This window comes from Rhinoderma darwinii, chromosome 6, assembly GCF_050947455.1.
Source record: "Rhinoderma darwinii isolate aRhiDar2 chromosome 6, aRhiDar2.hap1, whole genome shotgun sequence".
Lineage (NCBI taxonomy): Eukaryota > Metazoa > Chordata > Amphibia > Anura > Rhinodermatidae > Rhinoderma > Rhinoderma darwinii.
In genome coordinates this window covers 97531196-97557304 of record NC_134692.1, presented here as the reverse complement: position 1 = coordinate 97557304, position 26109 = coordinate 97531196, and the positions used below count along the sequence as shown (strand labels likewise).

The following is a 26109-nucleotide window of genomic DNA, read 5'->3' as shown; positions in this document are numbered from 1 at the left end:
TATGTCCATTAAGCTTGGAATGTGGCCTAGATTGGCCAGTTATACTGGCACACCTTCTTCCACCCTATTGGAAGCTTGTAAATAATTGTTTTTTTTCGGGGCATGCTGTCATTAGCCCAAAAACCCCTGAAGACGCTACGTCTGTAGCAAAACATGTCGGGGGGCTGCATTAATGCTTTTAGCTCAATGTTTATTTACCTGGCAATCATAATGGATCACTTCATAATTTAGTCGCTGACACCTAGCGTAAACCATTTGAATTGGGTTTTACCTAATCCTAACTAGATATTAGAGTGTCAGTGCATATATCTTACTTGCCAGCACGCATTGTAATTTTAAATTTTATGTTGTATGTCCCTTATGGTATGTAATGAAGTTATCTAATTTATTTAAACTAGTTTAATCAGTCAATAAGTAGGGCTTCTATTGGATTTGGCAATTTTTCTGCACAATTTAAAGTTTTTTGCCCGCCAACCATTAGGTTCTCATTTATTTTTTTCAGCTCTCTCTAATTCAGCACAATATAGAGGCACCATTAAGCACTCCATATACTGCTTTATGGTGCTTTATAGAGGCACCATAAAGCAGTATATGGAGTGCTTAGGCCGCAGAAACCGTGTCGGAAACCGCTTTATACTACAGAAAGTGTGTGGATTTGTTTTGCGGATTTTCCTCATTGATTTCAATGGGGAAGAAGAAATTGAGGTATTAAATACCATACTGCCCTCCAGTGGCATTCCCTCCGTCTCCACACCTGACCTCTGTCGATGTTGTGTTGACATGTTACACGTGATAACACGTCATCGATGGAGGATAGGTGTAAATAGATGGAGAAAAGCTCTGTCATGGGAGGTGAGTGTTTTTAATTTTTTTTTGCAGACACTGCTCACTGTTTTTCCACACCAAAATGTGCTGCCGCTGATTTCCTTTTGGCTTTCTGCAAATTTGCTGTGTAAACTTACTTTCATTATACAAAGTTATGCAAAGGGTGTATTCAGACATTGCGGTTAAAATCGCATAAAAAAAAGTATCCAAAAAGTGCATGCGTTTTTACCATGATTGGATGCGGTTTTGGTTGTGGGAAAAAAACGCACCTACATCGAAAAACTTTTTCCCCTGCGCCTCAACCGCAGGATTTGAATTTTAAGATTCACTATCAGGCTTTTAGGCCAGGTTCACGCAATATAAAAGTGGTTTCTGTTGTGTGTGTTTTTATTCTTACATATTAAATAATGCAGCAGGCAGATGTTACTCTTGAATGAGAGAGGAATAATTCCCATTAGAGCGGTCTTGGTTCCTGCTTAATTTACTTAATCGCAAATTGCCTTACATCTGTCATTTTGTGACACCTTTACCCCATTAAGGAAACAAAAACAACCATACACATGAAAGCCTGTGCATTTCTATGAGGTTTTCAATAGCAATCATTTCTAAAATAGATTCTTATCATTTCTTAAAAAAACAAACTGCCACTTTCATTCTAAGGCCTCATGCACACTAACGTATTTTTTTCCTCCCGTAAATACGGGTCCTTGGTCACACGTATTCGACGCGTATTGCACCAGTGTTTACAGACCTGTGCCCGTAAATACGGGTCCGGCGTCCGTATTTACGGGCACGTTTTCGCTGCAAAATTGCACTGCACCTTTCTCTCTATCAGTGCAAGATAAAGAGAAGGGGCAGCCCTTTCCGTAGTAAAATGTGACCGCTGCAGCCTGTGATTGGACTGGGATTGGCTGTAGCGGTCACATGGGCTGAAACGTCATCCCGGGAGGCCGGACTGGAGGAAGAAGCAGGGAGTTCTGGGTAAGTATGAACTTCTTCTATTTTTTTACACGTTGGCCTATAATATGATCGGAAGTCACTGTCCAGGGTGCTGAAAGAGTTGCTGACGATCGTTTAACTCTTTCAGCACCCTGGACAGTGACTATCCCCTGACATCGCCTAGCAACGGTCCCGTAATTACGGGAGCCCCATAGACTTCTATGGGCCTGCCCGTGGCGTAATTACGGCCTGAAATAGGACATGTTCTATATTTTTCAACGGCACGGGGTTGTACCCGTGGCCAATAGAAGTCTATGGGCCCGTGATTACGGGCGTTTTTACGTTTGTGTGCATGGGGCCTAAATCAACCACATTTCCATGTGTTTTCCAACAGATATCTATCACTAACAAACATGCTTATTTATCAGAACTGGATGTAGCAAATCTTATTCTAAATATTTAATGAGAAGTAACTTCAGGATACTGAATACTTCTTTTTGTACAGTGCAAGGGTTATGGAAAACAGTCAATGCTTTAGTTGCTTCACGCTCTGATATAGCTGCAATGCAGTCTAATTAATAAAGCTTTCTACATTGGGTTAATGACTTAAAGGAAAAAGAATGATCTTCCAGTTATAAATTTCAGGAAATAGTTTTCTGCAATGTTAAGGGTATGTTCACACGGCTTAGCAAAATACATCTGAAAATACAGAGCTGTTTTCCGGCGAAAACAGCTCCTGATTTTCGGACGTTTTAGTAGCAACTCACGTTTTTTGCTGCGTATTTTACAGACGTTATTGGAGCTGTTTTTCAATGGAGTCAATGAAAAAGTGGCTCCAAAAACGTCCCAAGAAGTGACATGCACTTCTTTTTCGCGGGTGTCTTTTCACGTGCCGTATTTTGACAGCGACGCGTAAAATGACACCTCGTGGGAACAGAACACCGTAAAACCCATTGCAAGCAATGGGCAGAGGTTTGTAAGCGTATTAGGGGCGTTTTTTCAGGCGTAATTCGAGGCGTAAAACGCCTGAATTACGTCTGAAAACAGTGCGTGTGAACATACCCTAACACATGCAACGCTGCAATAGATACCCTTACATACCTTCCAAACATCCAAATAAATACAACTATACAGGGTTCCAGACTATAGAAAAAATTACTTGGGTGCTTTAGACTCCTAAGCTTAAAAATTTACATTTCTTGTTTATATCATTGGTGGACACAGCAACATGGGTATAGGCTCTTGCCACTAGGAGGCGACACTTGGTAGAAGTCTTAGCTCCGCTAAGGCAGTCCATACTCTTCCCACAGACGGTGGCTTAATAAGTTTTACCCTAGTGTCCGTAGGAGGCAGACATGACCTGATACTCAGGCCTGCTGCTATTTTTTATATTTTAGTTTTATTTACGTATCTTCTCTCCTAGTTGCAGGTAGCGTGTCAGCCATGTCACAAGCATAGTCAACCCGGAGCCGGGAAACCAGGCAGCTCTCTGTACTTTCCCTCACCATCAGTCACCTAACTTAAATTTTCTGCAGGGGAATTGCCAATAACCACATTTTTCTTGTGATGTTACTAAAGAGGAGGTGACCCTGTGCACACCCATACACTACGGAGGGTGAGTATGAAAATCATATGCCAGCAGAACCCCCTCTTCCCCACTAATTCCTGCCTTTTCCTTTATGGAGCTTTCTCTTATGGGACTCTGTTGGCATTCCCTAAGTGTATCTGCTGCACCTCACTTGGGGGCTTTTTTTCTATGTACAGTGACAGGTTTGCCGCCGTCATTTCAGTGAGTATTCTCTAAAAGGTGTGATTAGGAGAAGGGCGTCTGCTCTAAAGCACAAACTTTCTGAGGGGTGGTCCTCCCTTTCTAGCACCATTCCCACAGCAACTTTCTGCATCCCGGTGCCATTTCATCGGTACTATACTTCAGCTGCTGCTCCAGGCCTGCTGCTACCATCCTCTTCAGCCTTATCAGCCTTTCTAAGCTTTCTGTCAAGCAGTGCACAGCACCAGGGGTCTAGTAGGCCAGCCTTAGGACTGATTATCTGGAGGTTTTTTCCCTAAAGGGGTCAATTTATTTTTTGAGAGGTGCAGCTCTCCCCAGGGTCACTCTTCCCATTTCTCACTCTACAGATCTGCCTAATTCACGGCCGTCTAAGAGTACCACCAATCCACGGTCAAATTCCATGTCACTGAGTGACCTTCTTGGCATGAAGCTGGATTCACAGACAAAGTCTGCTTTTGTGGCCTGCAGGTTCTGCTCTGAACCCAGCTTTTGCATCCACTTGGGTAAGTAAGGACCTCGCTTCTCAGGTACTTCAAGCTACTTTGTTCCTCCTATTGAGGCTTCACTTGAGACAACCTGCTACAATGCTCAGACATTGGCTAATCTGATTGCCATCCAGTATTCTATTTGCCTGAAATCTAGGGCAGCCAGCCTGGTTTCCAAGAAAGCCCTCGTCGGCCTTCCTTTCGTTGGTGGCAGCCTGGAGTGCTCAAGAGACTTGAGGGAAGGTGTTACCGCAATTATGGTGGCGCTGGACTGGCCTCGATGGGCCTGGTACGCCGACTTAGTCTATCTGCTCGCGGCAACACCTTGGCGTCTTCTGACTTGACCCAACCTCATTTTCCAAGGTCCGCTATTCCAGGAAGCTTCATTGAGCCAGCTTGTACCACTGTATCTGGAATTCTTATTTTTCATGCTGCATACAGCGTTATTTCGATTCTATTGAACTCTTGAGGGACATTTTGCTGCACTTACATTCCTGGAAGGTTGCCTTCCTGGTGGCCATCACTTCCATCAAACGAGTCTCAGGACTGGCTGCCTTGTACTGCAAGTCCCCATTTTTGGTCATCCATAGGAATAAGGTGGTTTTCAGGTTTGAAGTTTTTTCTCCCTCCTTCCCTTCTCCATCTCATCAAAGGGAACAGGCTTTGCGTTGCCTTGACATGGTGAGAGCAGTCTGCGTCTATCTGGCTGCAATTGATTTGTTTCGTGTTCCGACTCTTTTTTTGTTGTTCCTAAAAGGCCACACAAGGGATTTGGCAGAGCACAAGGCCACCACTGCGTTTTGAAGCCGGTCTGTGATTTTGGAAGCCTATTGGTCCAAGGGTAAAATTCCTCCCCTTGGGTCAGTGCTTAGGTCTGCAAGGTTGCTAACTGGGCTATGGTGCACACCTTCAACAAATTATACCAGATTTATTATTTGACCTGTGATTCAAGTCTGCTGCAGGCAGATGTGCATCTGGCGTATTGCTGTTTCCTTTTCCTTTAACATCTCCCCATCCTCTGGGGCTGCTTTAGGACGTCCAATGGTGCTGTCTCCCACAATGATATAAACGAGAATACAGTTTTGTTTTGTTTTTTGTTCTCATTGTAAAAAATGTAGTGTATTTATTGGGGGACACAGATTTTGTCCTTTCGTTTTTGGTTTGTTCCAGGCCTGTTATTCTGGCTATTTGGTTTATTTTCCTCCTGGGACCGTGGACATGGTTGTTTTTTGTCTTCCCCATCTGCTTTCTCTACAAACTGATTTAGGGTATTTAGTGTGTATGTGGGTATGGCCTGCATGGGTGGAGCCAAGACTTCTTTCTACTAAGTGTCAGCCATCCTAGTGTTAGGAGCATATACCCATGGTGCGGTGTCCTCCAATTAATACAACAAGAGATTTTACGCAAAGTACAAAAATCCAGTTATTGTTTGGTGAAGTACTAACGTATTTAGCTGTCAGCGAGGGATCGTTCTTAAAGCCATCTAGACATCCAATGCTAACTGCTTAAAAAGCGTCTGTTCGAATCGCTGCACACAAATAGCATTCAATAATTTTTATTTTCATTTTTAACGATTGTAGCCAGTGTGGAACCTTCCTATGTACTTAAGCATTTGCTTAAGATTATAGAACACCTTTCCAAGGTAATACAATTTACTGCCTATGTTTTGCAGCCCACACAGGAGCCTGTTACATTATCTGAAAATATTGCCATAATCTCAGAAGGAACTACAGGCCTAGTGACATGGGAAGCTGCTATTTTCCTTGCTGAATGGGCAATTGAAAATAATGATATCTTCACTAATCGGTAAGAAAAGTTGTTATTTTATTTATCCCCACTCAAAATTCACTATATTTCTTACTATCAAATAAAATGCTTACTACACAATGTAACACTGATACTTGCCAAACATCAGTAACACTCTCCAAAAGAAAACTCAATGACATTGGAATATTAGCAGATTTCCCCAAAACATAAAATTAGCCATATTTTAGTAAATCACAAGTGGGAACAGTAGCCTATGTTTAGTAATTGTGTTCGTTTTACAAAGGGCTTATTCAGACGACAGGGAAAGTTGGCCGTGTGACAGACGTGGTTTTTTTTTCAACATGCGTCACATGGCCACATTAAAATGAATGCATGTCTATGGGGCACTTCACACGGCTGTTTTTTTTCACAAATTTTTGACCATTTTCCCGAATCCTTCAATAGACGCAACTCTTTGATGAATCCGTGAAAACGGATTCCACACGGGTGCAAATTAGTCATGTGAATATAGCCTATGAAAACTTGTTGTTTTTTTTTTCCTGTTGTAGCGACCATATTGGCTAGCTTGTCAGTAACTGACCGAATATTGTTATTCCATTAGCATTTTAAATGAATTACAAAGTAATCTGCCAAGCAAACATCTTTACCAGATTCTCTGCAGTGCCACCGACAGGCAAATGAAGCATTACTGTTTCCATTTAAAGGACTTGTGAGTTCTGGGAAAAACTAATTCCCTCAGTATTAGGGCTCCTGTACATGTTGCATAAATGCAGCTAAATTTCCAGATGCTACAGAAAAAAATCTGCAGAAAACGGTTCAGATACTCAATATGCAGCATTTCAATTTATCTTGCGTAATCGCTGCAGACTTTACGCACAGAAATTCCTCAGCTTTTAACCCCTTAATGATGCAGCCTAGTTTGGGCCTTAAAGGGGTATCTCCACAAAACACATGTATCCCCTATTCACAGGATAGGGGATACATGTGCGATCGCTGCATGTCCGACCGCTGGGCCCCTCAGAGAGAAGGAGAACCGGGAACCGAAAGTCCCCCAAAGTGCTCCATGAGAATGGAGCGCTTGTGTGCATTCATGACCAGTGCTCCATTAATTTCTATGGAGCTGCCGGACACAGGCCCCGGATGTCCTATAGAAATGAATAGAATGCCCACTCCATTCTCATGGAGCACTTTGGGGGACTTTTGGTGCCCCATTCTCCTTATCACTGGGGGTCCCAGCCGTCGGACTCCCATCGATCACATATGTAACCCTTATCCTGTGGATATGGGATACATGTTTTGTGGGACAACCCCTTTAACCCGCTCACAACATTTGTCGTAAGTATACGTCATGGAAAGCCAGTGCTTCCTGCAATTTGTCGTATACTTAAGGCTGTAGTTATCTTGACTTGATAACTTGCTGCAGCGTGATCTCATCATGATCTCAAACAACAAAAGCCATTAAAAAGTAATTTAAAAAAAGATAAGAGAATCTTGCCACTGTGTATTAAATGCGTTAAAAGTCAATATAAAGATGGCTACATCTGTGTATATGCTGTGTGGGTACATGTAGTGTGTGGGTGTATGTATGTATGTATGTATGTATGTATGTGTGCAGTGTGGGTGTATGTATGTATGTGTGCAGTGTGGGTGTATGTATGTATGTGTGCAGTGTGGGTGTATGTATGTATGCATGTATGTATGTGTGCAGTGTGGGTGTATGTGTGTGCAATGTAGGTGTATGTACGTATGTATGTGTGCAGTGTGGGTGTATGTGTGTGCAATGTAGGTGTATGTACGTATGTATGTGTGCAGTGTGGGTGTATGTATATGTGCAGCGTGGGTGTATGTATATATGTATGTATGTGTGCAGTGTTAGTGTATGTATGTATGTATGTATGTATGTATGTGTGCAGTGTGTATGTGTGTATGTATGCATGTGTGTGTGTGTGTGTGTGTATGTATGTATGTGCAGTGTGGGTGTATGTATGTATGTATGCGTGCAGTGTGGGTGGGTGTATGTATGTATGCATGTATGTGTGCAGTGTGGGTGTATGTATGTGTGCAGTGTGGGTGTATGTATGAATGTGCAGTGTGGGTGCGTGTATGTATGTATGTGTGGATGTATGTATGTGTGTGTGCAGTGTGGGTGGGTGTATGTATGTGTGTGTGTGTGTGTGTGCAGTGTTGGTGTATGTATGTATGTATGTATGTACACTACCGTTCAAAAGTTTAGGGTCACTTAGAAATGTCCTTATTTTTGAAAGAAAAGCACAGTTTTTTTCAATGAAGATAACATTAAATTAATCAGAAATACACTCTATACTTTGTTAATGTGCTAAATGACTATTCTAGCTGAAAATGTCTGGTTTTTAATGCAATATCTGCATAGGTGTATAGAGGTCCATTTCCAGCAACCATCACTCCAGTGTTCTAATGGTACATTGTGTTTGCTAACTGTGTTAGAAGGCTAATGGATGATTAGAAAACACTTGAAAACCCTTGTGCAATTATGTTAGCACCACTGTAAACAGTTTTGCTGTTTAGAGGAGCTATAAAACTGACCTTCCTTTGAGCTAGTTGAGAATCTGGAGCATTACATTTGTGGGTTCGATTAAACTCTCAAAATGGCTAGAAAAAGAGAGCTTTCATGTGAAACTCGACAGTCTATTCTTATTCTTAGAAATGAAGGCTATTCCATGCGAGAAATTGCCAAGAAACTGAAGATTTCCTACAATGGTGTGTACTACTCCCTTCAGAGGACAGCACAAACAGGCTCTAACCAGAGTAGAAAGAGAAGTGGGAGGCCCCGTTGCACAACTGAGCAACAAGACAAGTAGAGTCATTAGAGTCTCTAGTTTGAGAAATAGACGCCTCACAGGTCCTCAACTGACAGCTTCATTAAATAGTACCCGCAAAACGCCAGTGTCAACGTCTACAGTGAAGAGGCGACTCCGGGATGCTGGCCTTCAGGGCAGAGTGGCAAAGAAAAAGCCATATCTGAGACTGGCTAATAAAAGGAAAAGATTAAGATGGGCAAAAGCACACAGATATTGGACAGAGGAAGATTGGAAAAAAGTGTTATTGACAGACGAATCGAAGTTTGAGGTGTTTGGATCACACAGAAGAACATTTGTGAGACGCAGAACAACTGGTTGACCCCAAACTTTTGAACGCTTATGTATGTATGTATGCGTGTAGTGTGGGTGTATGTATGTGAGCAGTGTGGGTGTATGTATGTTTGAATGTGTGCAGTGGGGTGTGTGTGTGTGTGTATGTATGTATGTATGTGTGCAGTGTGGGTGTATGTATGTGTGCAGTGTGGGTGTATGTATGTATGTATGTGTGGGTGGGTGGGTGGGTGTATGGATGGATGGATGTGTGCAGTGTGGGTGTATATGTGCAGTGTGGGTGTATGTATGTGTGGGTGTATGTATGTTAGTATGTATGCAGTGTGGGTGTATGTATGTGTGCAGTGTGGGTGTATGTATGTATGCATGCCTGCAGTGTGGGTGTATGTATGTTTGAATGTGTGCAATGGGGTGTATATGTATGTGTGCAGTGTGGGTGTATGTATGTATGTGTGCAGTGTGGGTGTATGTATGTATGTCTGCAGTATGGGTGTATGTATGTATGTATGTGGGTGTGCTGTGTGGTAGTATGTGTGCAGTGTGGATGTATGTATGTGTGCAGTGTGGATGTATGTGTGCAGTGTATGTGTGCAGTGTGTGCGTGTGCAGTGTGTGTGTATGTACGTGTGCAGTGTGGGCGTACGTATGTACGTACGTACGTACGTACGTACGTGTGCAGTGTGGACGTACGTACGTACGTACGTACGTGTATAGTGTGGGTGTATGTGTGCAGTGTGGATGTATTTATGTATGTATGTGTGTAGTGTGGGTGTATGTATGTATGTGTGTAGTGTGTGTGTATGTATGTATGTATGTATGTGTGTAGTGTGGGTGTATGTGTGTATGTATGTGTGGGTGTATGTATGTATGTATGTATGTATGTATGTGTGCAGTGTGGGTGTATGTATGTATGTGGAAGTGTGTGTGGGTTTATGTATGTATGTATGTATGTGCAGTGTGGGTGTATTTGTGTGTATGTATGTGTGCAGTGTGGGTGTATGTATGTGTGCTGCCGACTGTTGCTATGTCAACAAGAGGCCCAACAATGGCCTCCTGCTCTGCCATTACGGAAGCCGATTAGGCCCCGTCTGGAGACACAGCCTATTCTGCTTGCTGTCAGTGAACGACTGACCGATCTAATACACTGCACTACATAGGTAGTGCAATGTATTAGAAAATAAATCAGACAGATGGACCTAGTGGGACTAAAACAAAGTGTAAAGAATATAATAAACGTTTCAAGTAATAAAATAAAACACAATCGCCCTTTTTCACTTATGAAGTCCTTTATTGTTGAAAAAAATTAAATAAACCATACATATTTGGTATCGCCGTGACCGTAACAGCCTGAACTATAAAACTATTATGTTATTTATTCCATGCAGTGAACGCTTTAAAAATGTTTAGTTTTTTGGTCACTTTGCCCTACAAAAATTGGAATAAAAAGTGATCAAAAATCGCATGTATCCAAAAATGGTACCAAAAAAACCTATAGCTCGTCTTGCAACAAACAAGCCCTCATACAGCTCCATAGACTAAAAAAACTATGTTTCTTATAACATTGCGAAAAAATACATTCTTTTTACAAAAGTAATTTTATTGTGCAAAAAGTTGTAAAACATAAAGTGCCATAAATATGGTATCGCCGGAATCGTTCTGACCCGCAGATTAAAGTTGACGTGTAATTTATAACGCATGGTTAGCGCTGTATAAAAAAAACTAAAAAACTATGCTGAGTTGCTGTTTTTTGGTCACATGGCCTCCCAAAAAATAGGATAAACAGTCGCATGTACCCTAAAATGGTACCAATAATAACTACAGCTCGTCCTGCAAAAAAAAAACAGCCCTCATACGTCTATGAAAAAATGTAATTAGTTAAGGCTCCAATAAGTCAAGGAAGAGAAAAAATATGCAGTTGTGCAGGCACGAGGGGAAAATTTCTTCTGTTTCAAAAGGCGATATATCAAGGCACTAAAATTAGGGAACCAGGAAGGGGAGGACCCAAACATATCTGCTGGAAGCGAGGGTGCCCGCATTATACCAGGACAACACTTTCCCAGCAAAATTCCCCAAACTGCAAAGGTGCAGCGTTTACCAAAAGGGAATAAGAAACAACACCATTTATCAGTGCGACACTGGCCTGTGCATAAAGGATTGCTTCACAGTATAACACACATCTATGGATTATCTTTTTTTACCCCTTTATTATACCACCTGACTATGCCCCTGATATACTCTGCCCACCTTAAATATGCCCCCACATTATAATCAGGGCGGCCTTAGGGGTGTGCGACCTGTGCCATTGCACCGGGTGCATCACTCCAGCAGGTGGAAGGGGGCGCTGCGCTGGCTCCCTTCCCATTCTTGTTTCAGAAACGCCCGGGCCCGGCAACTCAGCAGCCGCCTTTCTGCTCGGCCACTTCTTCATTCAGTGGTGTCGCTACCACTGTAGCAGCCATAGCGGCTGCAAGAGGCGACGTCGGGACAGGCCCCACCATGGCTGGCGGTGCTACAGCGGTAGCGATGTCACTATAGCAGAGCAGGGAGGTATCTTCCTGCACTGCCATCTACTAGCGCCACTGTAGCTCCCTGAAGGAGTGGAATCCCTGTGTGGCCGGGGATTCCGCTCCTGGTCAGAGCACTTGAGGTCTCTGTCCATAAATAGACAGTGACATCAGCGGCAACTCCTGAAGCGGAATCCCCGTCCACAGCATTGCCGACGCTGTGACCGGGGATTCCACTCCAGGAGGAGCCAGTAACGTCACTGTCCATAAATGGACACAGACGACAGGGGCTTCTCCTGAAGTGGAATCCCCGGTCACAGCGTTGGCAATACTGTGGACGGGGATTCCGCTTCAGGAGTTGGCCCTGATGTCACTGTCCATATATGGACAGACATCAAGCGGAGCTCTCCAGGAGCGGAATCCCCAGCCACAGGGGGATTCTGCTCCTTCAGGGAGCTACAGTGGCTCTATCTACAGGAGGAGGGGTGCTATCTACAAGGGGGCTGTGGGCTGTGTGGCACTACCTTCCAGGGGGCTGTGTGGCACTACCTTCCGGGGGGCTGTGTGGCAGTATCTACAGGGGGAATCTGTGGGGGGATCAGTGGGTGGCGGGCTGATGGTTTTCAAGTAGATTCCACCTCTGAGCTCCAATTGAAATTAATAGGAGGCAGAAAATACCTGCGGCACTCGTTTGGAGCTTTCTTGCCTGCTTCTTTTGCATTATCTTCAATGGCTTAAAAAAAAACGCAAAATAACGCTGTCCATTGAAAATTCGCTGTATGAACATACCGTAAGGGTGTAGTGCTTTTAGCCGATTTTATGTCTTTCTCCAAATAATTTTTGGTAGGGGCGTCATGAGAAAATTTTATTTTTCCAGTGCTACCTCGAGTTCGAAAAGGTTGGGAAACTCTGTACTAGGCTACAGGATGACGCCAGCCTACGCATGGATTAGCTCAGTGCATTGTGGGAACGGGGCCTAGCTGAGTACAATTTTTTGGGGGGCACTGTCTACAAGGGGGAGGTGGGGGGCTGTATGGCATGATCTACAGGGAGTAGATGGGGAATCATGGCACTATCTACAGGGAGGCTGTATGGTACACTCTACAGGGGGGCACTATCTACAAGGGGGGAGGCTGTGGCAGCCAGGGGAGGGGGCATTATACTGTGCGGGCCACTAAGCGGACATTACACTTTGTAGGGGTACTACAGGGGGTAATATGCTGTGTGTGGCACTTAGAGGGCATAATACTGTGTGGGCACTATTACTTTCCAAAATGGGGTCACTTCTGAAGGGTTACCACTATTTTTGGCCCACAGGGGCTTTGCAAATGCGACCTTGTGCCCAGAAACCAATTCAGCAAAATCTGTACTGCAAATGGCGCACCTTCATTTCTGAGCCCTACTGTGTGCCCAAACAGCAGTTTATGACCACACATGGAGTATTATCGTACTCGGGAGAAATTGCTTTACAAATGTTGGGGTGCTTTTCACCTTCATTTGAGAAAATTTTAAAGTAAAGCTACGTCTTATTAAAGAAAAATTATTTTTATTTTCACTGCCCAATTCTAATAAAATCTATGAAACACTTGTTGAGTCAAAATGCTCACTAAACACCTAGATTAGTCCTCAAGGTTTGTAGTACTCCAAATGGAGTCACTTTTGGATCGTTTCCACTGTACTGCTAGCTTAAGGGCTTTGCAAAAATGACATGGTGCCAAGAAACCAATCCAGTAAATCTGTGTTCCAAATGGCGCTTCGTCCCTTCTGAGCCCTACCGTGTGCCCAAACAGCAGTTGATGCCCACATATGGGGTATTTCTGTACTCTGTAAAAGTTGCTTTACAAATGTTGGGGTGCTTTTTCTCCATTTGAAAAAATTTTGAGCTAAAGCTACATCTTATTGAAGAAAAATAATTTTTATTTTCACTTCCCAATTCTAATAAAACCGATAAAACACCTGTGGGGTGAAAATGCTCACTACACCCCTAGATGAATTTCACAAGGGGTGTAGTTTTGTAAATGGAGTCACTTTTGGGTAGTTTCCACTGTACAGGTGCCTTTATGGGCTTTGCAAAAGCGACATGATGCCAAGAAACCAATCCAGCAAAATCTATGCTCCAAAAGCCAAATGGCGCTCCGTCCCTTCTTAGCCCTGCCGTGTGCCCAAACAGCAGTTTTTGACCACATATGGGGTATTTCCGTACTCCAGAGAAGTTGCTTTACAAATGTTAGGGGGCTTTCTCTTCTTTATTCCTTGTGGACATTTTTTTTTTTTTTTTTTTTTTTGCTAAAACGACATCATATTGGGAAAAAATTAAATGTTTCATTTTCACATCCAAATTCTAATAAAAGCTATGAAACACCTGTGGGGTCAAAATGCTCACTACACCCCTAGATGAATTCCTTGTGGGGTGTAGTTTCAAAAATGCTGTATTTTTGTGGGTGTTTCCTTTGTTTTGGCATCACAAGACCTCTTCAAACATGACATGGTGCCTAAGATATATTCTAATAAAAAGAAGGCCCCAAAATCCTCTCGGTGCTCCTGAGCTTGGTGCTTCAGTGTATTAGCACACTAGGGCCACATGTGGGATATTTCTAAGAATTGCTTAATCTGGGAAATAGATATTGAGTTGCTTGTCTCTGGTAAAACCTTCTGCGTTAGGCCCAGTTCACACTGAGTTTTTTTACACTTTTTTTTTACGCGGAAACCGCGTCTGAAAACGGCCGAAAATGCCTCCCTTTGATTGCAATGGGAGGCGGACGCGTTTTTTCCCCGTTAGCGGTAAAAAAACGCATGCGGGAAAAAGAAGTAACATGCCCTATCTTCGGGCATTTACCCCTCTGACCTCCCATTGACATCAATGGGAGTCAAAGTAAGCGTATTTCTCAGCATTTTTTCCCGTGGTGCTCAATGGGCGCGAGTGAAAAACGGCATGCAGGCAGATCAAAATCTGCCTCAAAATTCCAAATGGAATTTAGAGGCAGAATTTTCTGCCTGCAAAAAACTCTGTGTGAACTGTGTGAACCTTACAGCAAAAAATGATTAAATATAAATTTCTTCAAAAAAATTTAAATTTAGACATTTCACCTCTACATTGCTTTAACTCTTGTGAAACGCCTAACGGGTTAAGAAACTTTATAAATGCTGTTTTGAAAACTTTGAGGGGTGCAGTTTTTAAAATAAAGTGATCTATGGGGTTTGTATTGTCTAGGCCCCTCATAGCCACTTCACAACTGCACTGGTCCCTGTAAAAATAGCCTTTTAAAATGTTGTTGAAAATGTGAGAAATTTCTGCTAAAGTTCGAAGCCTTGTAACGTCCTAGAAAAATAAAAGGATGTTCAAAAAAATTATGCAAACATAAAGTAGACATATGGGAAATGTTAATTAGCAACTATTTTGAATACTATCTTTTTTTTACAAGCAAATACATTAAAATTGATAATGCAAATTTTTGCAATTTTTCACTCTATTTTGGTGTTTATCACAATTAAATACTGAATGTATCGACCAAATTTTACCGCTAACTTAAAGTACAATCTGTCTTGAGAAAACAATCTCATAATCGCTTGGATAGGTAAAAGCATTCCAAAGTTATTACCACATGAAGTGACACGTCCAATTTGAAAAATAAGGCTCGGTCAGGAAGGTCATAAGTGGCTGCAGCGGGAAGAGGTTAAGGGTCAGACCCCATTTTTCAAATCTTACATGTTCCACTTTATCTGGTAATAACTTTTGAATGCTTTTTACCTATCCAAGCGGAGCGGTTCTGAGAATGTTTTCTCGTGACACATTTTACTTTATGTTGTGAAAAATAGCAACATTTTGAAAAAATTAGCAAAACTAGCATTTTTCATAATTTAAATATATCTGCTTGTAAGGCAGATGTTAATTAGTAACTATTTTGTGTGGTATAACCACTTCCAATATGTCTACTTTATGTTGCCATGGTTTTTTGAACATTCTTTTATTTTTCTAGGACGTTACAAGGCTTAGAACTTTAGCAGCAATTTCTCATATTTTCAAGAACATTTCAAAAGCCGGTTTTTTTTTTTAGGTACTAGTTCAGTAAATATTTATTGCCCAGATTGTGCAATTTTTTTAAATGTCCCACGTGACCCTGGTGTGGGGATTATTCAGGGATTTTGGGGCCCCTTTTTTATTAGAAAATATTTTAGGCACCATGCCAGGTTTGAAGACGTCTTGTGGTGCCAAAACATAGAAAGCAACCCCAAAAAGACCCCGTTTTGGAAAGTACACCCTCAAGGAATTCATTTATGGGTGTTGTGACCATTTTGACTTCACAATTTTTTCACGGAACTTATTTAAATTTGGCTTTGAAATAAAATAAAAAAATTTTTTCAAATAAGTCGTTTTTGCTCAAATTTCCTATCTTCACAATGAAATACCCCATTTTGTTGCACAATTTCTCCCATTTGTGGTGATAAACTGCCGTTTGGGCTAATGGGAGGGCGCAGAAGGGTAGGAGCGCTATGTGTTCTTTGGATTCCAGATTTTGCTGGACTGGTTTTCGGGTGCCATGTCGCAATTGATTGAATACAGCTGAAACACCCGAGAAGTGACCATTTCAAAAACTTAAGGCATTAATCTAGAGGTGTAGTGAGCATTTTGACCCCACATGTATTGTTTAAAAGGTAATGCGCAGCAGATGGTTCAGAGTGACATTTAGAATTTTCTATACATATATGCAATATTTCAGTGTCCGATATATATTGCCCAGCATGTGCCACCGGAGACATACACCCCTTTAATTGTAATGTGGGTTCTCCCAGCTAAGGCAATACCCTAAATGTGGCTGTTATCTGCTGCCTGAGCACACAGCAGGGCTCAGAAGGGAAGGACCACCATTTGGCCCAGCTTTTATGGTGCTACGTCATGTATGCAGAAGCCCCTGAGGTACCAGTACAGTTGAAATCCCTGAGAAGTGACCCCATTTTAAAAACGACACCCCTTAAGGCATTCATCTAGAGGTGTAGTGAACATTTTGACCCCACAGGTATTCTGTAAAAGGTAATGTGCTGCAGTTGGTGCAGAGTGAGATTTTCAATTTTCTATACATATATGCCATTTCAGAGTGTAATATATTGTGCCCAGCATGTGCCACTGGAGACATACACCCCATAAATTGTAATGTGAGTTCTCCCGAGTATGGCAATACCCTACATGTGGCTATTATCGGCTATCTGGGCAAACGGCAGTGCTTAGAAGGGAAAGTTGAGGGGGATAAGCTATGTGGATTGCATCAGGGTAAGTAAAAATAGGATAAATTAAAAATCCTATGTATCAAGGGATACATTTTAAAACACTTTCATACAGAGCCCTGGTTGTTCGGGACATGTCACATTGATATATTGTGTCCTTCCTTATCCCTCTCTGATAGCAGACTCTGAACCTCTTTTGACTCTTTCCCTTCCCGCCAGTTTGGGGAACTTCTGGGATTGGGCATAAAATGATGTGGGGTCCTTGGTGATATATTGTTGGGCATATAAATTTGTCTGGGACTCCATAAGCCCTATAAAGTAATCAGTGAAAAGGATCTTGAAAAAGTTCATCTCACTGAGCCCTGCCGTGTTAAATTTGATCCTCGGCTGCCCCTGTACTCAGGGAGTCCAAATGGAGTCACTTCGCTCGGGGGTTTCAACTGTTGCGGGGTCACTACTCTATGGGGTTTTAACTGTGGTGGTGTTCCTGGGGCGTCTCCTAGAGCGTCCCACCTCTTCATATATATTCTTCCCTAACTAGGATCACTACCTAAACTAGCCAAAACTGCTTTTTCTTTTATATAGAACGAGTGGACTTCCCTGACACTAAACGTAACTAGGGCGAGGGTTTCTAACCCTTCACCTAACTAAATTTTATGTGAACTTCACTTACTACAGTGCCTATTCCCTGACACTAAACCTAACTAGTTTAGCGACAGGGAAGATTGGAATAATCTAGTTAGGTTTAGTTTTGTGGAATCGTTGGTGTAGTTAGGTTTAGCATCAGGGAAGTTCACATAAAATTGAGTTAGGTTTAGTGTTAGGAACCCTCGCTCTAGTTAGGTTTAGTGTCAGGGAAGGTCGGAATAATCTTAACTACGGTGACGGGTGCCTGACACTAAACCATACTAGATTATTCCAAACTTCCCTGATGCTAAACGTAACTACGGTGACTGATTCCTGTCGCTGAATTCCCTGACGCTATACCTAACATTGCTTTTTGACGGTTCCCTGGCATTAACTAACCCTAATACTAAACTAACTAGTTGAGATGCTGGAGATAACTATCTAAACAATTATTTTTTTATTTTTTCATATATTTTATTATTTTTTGTTTGTTTTTATATAACAAATGGACTTCCCTGACGCTAAACCTAACTATGGCGGCGATTCCCTGAAACTAAACCTAACTAGATTATTCCAATCTTCCCTGACGCTGAACATAACTATGGTGATGGATCCCTAACGCTAAACCTGATTACGGTGACTGATTCCTGACGCTTTATTCCATGCCGCTATACCTAACTACGTTTATTGACGGTTCCCTGACAATAACTAACTCTAATACTAAACTGACTAGCTGATGACTGTCTAAATTAACTTTTTTTGTTTTTATATATTTTATAAAGAAAAAAAGGTAAAAATATACCCCAGGGACCAAAAAATGTGTACCTGAAGACTAGGAAGTGGCTAGTGATAGGGGATCAATGACCAAAAACGTGGTGGTGACAAGGGGAATACGAGGAGGACAGGAGTGGGAAGTGAATGAAGGATGTAGGAAGCAAAGAAAAAAGCTCTAATATTAGAATTTTTTCACAGCAACTCTCCACACACCTTCTCTGAACGACTCACTAACACCAACAGAGAAGCTCAGGACGGGTGCGGCAGGATGTCAGGGGCAGTAAATTATGTCAGCGATCGCCACTATTGTTAAGTAGTCACTGGCTAATCAAATGCGGCGATCACCGAGGCAGGACCACCGTGATTGGTCCCTGCACATTGAGCTGTGATAGCCTGCTGTCGGAGACAGCACTTATCACAGCTCATGAACGAGCCGGGGGAAAATGGCGCTGTATTAAATCCTAGACGTATTATTACTTCACTTCGAACAATGCGCTCAGCATGACGTAATAGTATTTATTGGAGCAGAAAAGGGTTAAGCTATGAATTCAGGGGGCTTTACAGGGACACAGTTCCACTTCTTTATTTCTTGTGAGGTTCTGACTACTATGAGATTTCCTACTCTGTGAGGAGAAGGCCAGGAATAGGAGTGAGTGCATCTGTTTGACTGTTTCGCCGTCTTGTCGATTCAGCGAAACGGAAATCAGGTGAGTCAGAATATGTGCCTGGAAATATTATGTGATTAGAATACTTATCTGATAATTATGCTTTACTAAAACCTAACATGTTGATTGATGAATTCTATATTTTAAGTGATTACATTTTAAGGGTTTTTCTCTTATGTTTTGAGAACCATTCTAGAACTTGGTAGTGGAATTGGTCTGACTGGACTGGTCATATGTAAGAGCTGTGCTCCCAAGAAATACACATTCAGTGACTGTCACCAGAAAGTCCTTCAGCTGCTCAAGGAAAACATTCGCCTCAATAGCTTTATCCAGAGTGAAAAGCATTCCGTTACAAGTGAAAGTCCGAAAACTGTTCTTTCAGTAACTGAGCTAGACTGGGAATCTGTTACAGAAGAACAACTTCTAAATCTGGATGCTGACATAGTTATTGCATCAGGTACCTTATAAAATGAAACACGTATGGTGGCTGTAGACATAAGTTGATAGCAGTCTCTCCTAAATCCTCCGTAAACATTCATACTCTGATCTGGCAAGCATGCATGTTTATTTCATTAAGGACAAGTCACAAGCAGCTCTCAGGCACCACTTCTTCTCCAGGGAAGGTTTGGGCAGGTTAGAATCCAACCTTCTTTATCCCAATGGCAGATGTCAGGCAACTACCGAGCAAGCAACAGACATAAGAATATCAGCAGATTCTTCATCAATTCCATGTTTAAGGCTGCGTTCACATCTGCGTTAGGGCGCCGTTTCAACGTTCCATTTGAGCTTTCCATCGGAACAGAGCCCTGACTGACACAAACGGTAACGAGAGGTTTCCGTTTCCATCACCATTGATTTCAATGGTGACGGATCCGATGTCAATGGTTTCCGTTTGTCTTCGTTATGCAAGGATTCTGTTTGTTCAAGGGAAACCTGGTTTCAGTTTGTGTTAGTCAGGGCTCCGTTCCGACTGAGAATTTTGACTGAACGTTGGAACGGAGCCCTGACGCAGATGTGAACGCAGCCTAACCCAGCATATATTTCTTTATTTTTTTCGTTTTTTCATCACTACGTTCCAAGGGCAATAACTTTTTCATTTTATAGCCTTATGAGGGCTTGTTTTTTGCAGGACAAGCTGTATTTTTTAATAGCACAATTGTGGGGTACATATAATGTATTAAAAAAAACTAAATTTCTTTGTTTTTTTCCCATTCCAACCCACAAAGAATGTTTTGTCCAGTTTCCCAGTACATTATATGGTACAATAAATGGTGGCATGAAAAATTACAACTCGTCCTGCAAAAAACAAGTCATCATACACCTATATCAATGGAAAAATAAAAGTTATGACTTTTAAATGAAGGGGAGGAAAAAACAAAAGTGAAAATCCGAAAAATGGTGTTAAACTTTTAACTATTTTTTTTAGTCCCACTAGGGACTCCGTATACCAAAGCATTATTGCTTGTCAGTGTAAAATAGGCATATAGCCATTGCAAACCTGGGGGCCTTTGTTAGAACCCCGGTTGGGGGGTTCCTCCTCCCTTGGTAGCCAGTTAGATGCCATGACCATGATATCTAAGGGGTTAAACAGCTGGGATCGGAGGAAACTGCAATCCCGACTATTACAGCGGGATGCCTCCTGTACATTACAGCCGCATGTCTCCTGTACATTACAGCTGGCACCAGCTAGGGAGGGTGCATGCATAGATCCTGTGCCATCCACTGGCCATACTATTACGTCCTATTGCTGTCAATAGATCCCAATTAGGACATAATGGTACACCACTGTACAAACGGGTTAAAGCGTACCACCGGTTATAAAAGTAAAACAATTATAGTTCATACTCTTGCACTGCAATAATTGTAAATCATTGTGTTAGGCCCCATGCACACGACCATACAAGTCGTCCGTAATTGCGGACTGCAATTACGGTTCGCAATTACGGAAGCATTCACTTCTATTGCCCATGGATACCTTCCCGTTTATTTACGGGAAGGTGTCCAGGCCGTAGAAGTGTACCACAAAAGATAGGACATGTCCTATCTTTTTAGCTTTTTACGGTCCATGCTCCCATACTTTGTATGGCAGCACGGGCCAAAAATGCGAGTGGCCGGCCGCGCCCGTAATTGCGGCCCGTGGTTACGGGCACGGCCGTGTGCATGCAGCCTTTGGGTATATTGATGTTAATCTTCAACACTGACTAGCCGTGGTCCGGGCTACAGACTAGTTAGTATTTTAGGAGGTCGGGAAACACTCCGTCTCACTGTCTTCAGTACGGGAGGTATTCATGTAGGATCCTGAAAACAGACTTTTCTGGTATTTATGTATAAAAGTTGGGTAAATTGAAGCATTACACAGGTCCCCGTGAAATTAGTAAGCTACCTGTGTAATGCATGGACATTCCTCCAAAGACTGGTTGATAGTTAACTGAGGAAGTTCCCCCTTCACGACCCTCCTCTAACAGGAAACGCTTTAGGCCAGGATCACACAAACCGTTTTGGTGCAGTTTTTGGCTTCGTTTTTTGAACCAAAGTCAGAAGTGAATCCAAAAGGAAGGAAAGGTATAAAGAAAAGGCTGATGCATCTCCTTTCTTTTGAGTCCACTTCTGTGCTTGGCTCAAAAACCTAAGACAAAAACTGCATTAAATGTATGTGTAGTCCTGGCTTAAATAATTCCATGGACAGATGCTGCTGCATAGGAGTTTGAGCAGGCTAGAATTTTAATGCAGAAAATACATTGCTTTAGGCCAAGTTAACAAATTTATTTCTGTACTAACAACATGTTTTACTGATTCTAGATGTTGTGTATGATCCAGAAATTGTGACTTCATTTCCAAAAGTATTACAGAAACTTTTCCATTATACAAAAGCTGGAAATAATCTGGAAGTATTTGTAGCATCAACTATTCGTAATCCTGAAACATACAAATTGTTCCAGACGTCATTAGGTGAGTGATTTGTGTGTCCTATTGCAATGATTGGTTGCAGTTACTCCTTTAACCCCTTGGCGATATGTGACATAACTGTACATAACAGCCGCCATGGGGGAGTATGGAGCAGGCTCACGGGCTGACCCTGCTCCATATATAGCGGGTGATTTGCCAACACACTTGTAGCGGCAGTTCACAGTATTATAGCCTTCACCTATTCAAGTGAATAGGAGAAGACTGTAATACTGTGAACCGCTGCTACAAGTGTGTTGGCAATTCACAGTACGAGCAGTGCCAGTAATGAATAGAAATAAACACTCGTACGAGCGCCGCGGCCCCTTTAAAACAGCTGATCAGCGAGGGTGCCAGGAGTTGGACCCCCACCGATTAGATATTGATTGCCTATCCTGACTGGACAGCCCCTTTTGAAATAAAAAAAAGCCTTTAAAAAAAAAGAATTTCTGGTACTATGGGAATGTGATTAAGTAAATAAACACTTACCTGAATTCTCACGAGGGAATATATCATAAACTAATAAGAATTTAACCCCAAAAATTGGTGCCAGATACTTTAAATTAATAGATTTTAAGGTACGTTCCACGTAGTGGCGGCCAAAGCTTGGCTCACTTAGAAAGGTCAATGGCCACGTGTTTTTGACGAGTATTACCACACAATCGTGCGTCTATTGGGTAACACATGCAGCCGCCACTACATGGGACCGTGCCCTAAAAGCTCTGTTCTTGAAATCGGAAACAGACCTTTACTGTAGTAATGATGCCAAAAGCTCTTAGAATTACTTGGTTAAAATGTACTGTGTTTAAATTAATTTTAACATCACTTTCAAAGTCATGTGCTATTTCCATAACGATCATCATTAGACTATGTTCACAAGACGTTTTGGCCTACGTTTGACATATATGCCGGGAAAAGCTCTCAACGTATAAATTAAACGTAGGCTGTGACGGATGCCTAACAGTGGCATTCATCATCCGTAGGCTTTAATAGTATCCATCAGATAAGTCATGAACTCTTCTGACCATTTTCATGATGTATCCGTTCAACGGATACCATTATAGCCTATGGGTAACAGATTGCACTCTTCACTATGATGCATCTATGTAACGAATGTCATGACAAACCTATTATGTAAACATTTAACATAAAGTGACATCTGTCACCCATAGGCTACCATGTTAAAAAAAAAAAAAATCCCTTTTTTTTAAATGGAATCCATGGAATGGAATAGCGTAGGCTATTACACTATTCCATGTTTTCTTTTTTTTTGGGTACACTGACGTAGGTCTTTGGGCCTTTGACAAATGAGCCCCATGGACACGTTCAACAAGTACATAGGGAGCTTTTCCGAAAAACATGCTAAACGTAAACAAAAAATATGATGTGAACAGGGCCTTACTTATGTGGCACAGTATATAATTTCTCTGAACTGTTTTTATGTTTGATGCCATTTGTGTTCTCCGTCCTAGAGGCCAACTTAAGTGCTATCTATTTATTAGGTCATAATACTTATTAAACTCATAAAAAAAAGTCTAATTTTTTTTGTTTCTTCTTTTTCTCTCTGCAATAGACGTTACTGGTTTAAGGTGGCAAGTGCTTCCAGATCTCAAGAGGAATATATTTGCATATGATAAAAATTGTACAGTACAAATTCTGAAACTGACTTTAAAAGAGAATCTTTTAGCAAAAAGTTGAAAGTTCGGTCTATTGAATGTTATGAAGAAAAGAGAGACTGCAGCACTCCAAATACAATTTTTTTTTCTCTAAGTCACCAAAACATGGACTTGCAATGTTTCAACCCTGTCAGGGACTTTTTTTTAAGCTTGAGAAAGACGCTAACAGGGTTGAAATGTTGCAAGTTCATGTTTTGGTGAATTAATGAAAAACATTTTTTTGTATTTGGAGTGCTGCAGTCCCTCTTTTCTTCATATGGATCTGTGATCTCCTTTGGACCGGGGATACTTGCCTGCGTGCACCCCCCATTAAGGTGGGATACTACTGCTTTGTGTAATCGCTGGTCGTGCTGCTGAATATCCAGGTTGTGTATTCAATGTTAGTGATGAATGTACTTTTGTACATAACTACCATGGCTCAATGGCCTGTTTTGTATGGATCCTGACTCAGTGTTTTGAATGTATGGCAGTGCCTCTCTGTTATCTGATAATTTTTCCAATAATTATCTTAGAGACTGGTACAGGATTAGATAGATACAATCCTTGCCTTGTTAAAGTAAATCACCCCTTGGAGTTTTTTCTATGTTGTCGAATTACAACCTTGAATTGAAATGATTTTAAAAAAAATATAATTTAAGCTCGTTTTATTAAACCATAAATAAAATACAATTTGTACAACATTAAGGAGGTAATTACATTGTATCATATGTACATACGCATAATGTAATAAAGGAAAGTAATCATAGACCAAGTATCCAGTCACACTGGAAGCAATACTCAGCTATTCACATTTCAAAATTGTATAACATAAACCAGAGTAATACAGGCACTATATTGCATATATTCTGTGGATGAACATAACTGAACAGAGTTGAACTTAACAATGCACATGTAAGTTTTGTACATGACCTGATCTCATTTTGAATGTCTAATAGAGCCAGTAAGATAGAGTATAAGACTTCCTGACCTTCCCAGTAACCACAACGTATAGTGATGGAGCTATCCATATATCCCATTGTTGGTTTCTCCAAGAACCTCAATGATCAGAGGAGAGGCCAGCTCTCAGCGATCTCGGGAAGAGAGAGCCATAGGGGATGTATTCCACATCTCCCATACCGTCTAGTATTTTTGAGGTCAGCCTCTGTGAGTGTATAATATCTTCTCGTTGGGGATCATCGTGTTAATCAGCCTCTTCCATTGACCAAAGGTTGGTGGTTTGTCACCCATCCGAGTGCAATGGCTCTACGGGCAAAGAACAAAAATTCCCTGAGAAAAATCCTAGTATGATGTGTCCACAACGACTCATTCAAAAGACCTGGAAGACATACCTCAGGAGTGAATGGCACCGGAATCCCTTAAACAGATGTCAACTTTATCTCTTTCCAAAATGAATTAATATATGAGCACTCCTATGCCATAGTCAGCTTCTGGTTTAGAACATCTGTGACATCTGGTGTGCGGGAGTCTCCCCATTTTATGAAGGCACGTTGGAGACCAGTAGCTTAAATGTAAAAAGTATAATTGGGTTATGCGATTATTAACTGCAGGAGAGACATAGTGGGGCTGCCAGTGCTGCCTCCCAATCTTCTGATGATAGACCGGGAACAAGTACTTTCTACCTGGTCTCTGAGGCTGACTGAGTGGATTTAAATTTATTCCCCAAGAGATATGTGTACAAGGCTGATATAATGCCTCTGGGTCCTTGTGATACAGACACTCCAATTAAGGGGTGATCAGACATAGGGCATGATGTATTTGGGATTTGGCTCAGAATAGCGTGCCTCAGTTGCAAGTATCTAGAACGATGTACTTGGTGCGTGATATAATTCTTGTATTTGTACAGGATCGAAGAGCCCCATCGCTGCACAAATCCTCCAAAGTCTTAACCCCATATGAAATCCAAAACACATTCTCTTCAAAAACTGAGAAATGAGAAAACAGGGTTTCCCCAAAGAGGTATCGTGGGATGAAGGTCATGATGATGGGACACCTCCTTAGTAGCTTTCCAGACCTGAATGGCCAACCTGTGAATCAACAGCAAGCAATGAGGAAATAGGGTTGGTCTCTCTAAGATCGGCCACAGTGTGCCCATCCCTAAATAATGTGCTAAGTAGTATTCAACACTAGCGGGGGTGATAGTTTGAATCAATACATGAAGAAATCTGAGCTGGCCAGCTAAAAAATATAAATAGAAGTCTGGGAATGCGATACGTACCTGAGTTTTCAGCCTCTGCAAAATACTCACGATTAATTTATGCCTATAGAAAAAGGATTTGGGAATGGGACCCGTGGCATGTTCAAGAAGGTATAACCCATTCAGTAAAGGTAGCATTTTAACTAGATTGATACATCCAAGCGTGGATAAGGATGGATTCTGTATACTCTAGCAGAAGTTAAATATTTTTTGCATGAGATTTATTAGTATGCTTGGTAATCTAAAATCCCAGATATTTGAAATCCTCTGCCACAGGTAGATTATAGTACTCGGATGGCCAATCCCATAGCGGCATCAAAGCCGATTTGTTCCAGTTTATATGAAGGCCCGAAAATGGAGCAAATTCATCCAGTGGATAGATAGCACTATGAAAAGAAATATCTGGGTCTGCCATGAATAAAATAAGGTCATCCGCATATAAATCGACGCAGTCTTCCGTCTGCCCCATAGAAATACCCGGAATACAGTTGTAAAGGATCTGCCAGACACAGCTTCTGTGTCGACGCCCGTGGTTAGTCAGTCTGCACCTGCTCCTAAGTCTGATCGAGTGAC

At 41.7% G+C, this 26109-nt stretch overlaps 1 protein-coding gene across 5 annotated transcripts in view; it reads left to right on the top strand.

Moving 5' to 3' along the window:
- EEF2KMT (eukaryotic elongation factor 2 lysine methyltransferase) overlaps window positions 1-24038 on the top strand; it is a 47892-nt gene extending 23854 nt beyond the window's left edge. For 3 of the 5 annotated variants that reach the window (XM_075831306.1, XM_075831307.1, XM_075831308.1), the window contains exons 6-9: window positions 5711-5844; window positions 18909-19180; window positions 21523-21672; window positions 23240-24037. In XM_075831306.1, coding sequence (XP_075687421.1) covers window positions 5711-5844; window positions 18909-19180; window positions 21523-21672; window positions 23240-23364 — 681 coding nt within the window. In that variant the 3' untranslated portion in view covers window positions 23365-24037. Of the gene's footprint in view, window positions 1-5710; window positions 5845-18908; window positions 19181-21522; window positions 21673-23239 lie in introns of all 5 variants that reach the window. The other 2 variants (XM_075831310.1, XM_075831309.1) reach the window with 1 other exon arrangement.
- The last annotated feature ends 2071 nt before the right edge of the window (window positions 24039-26109 follow it).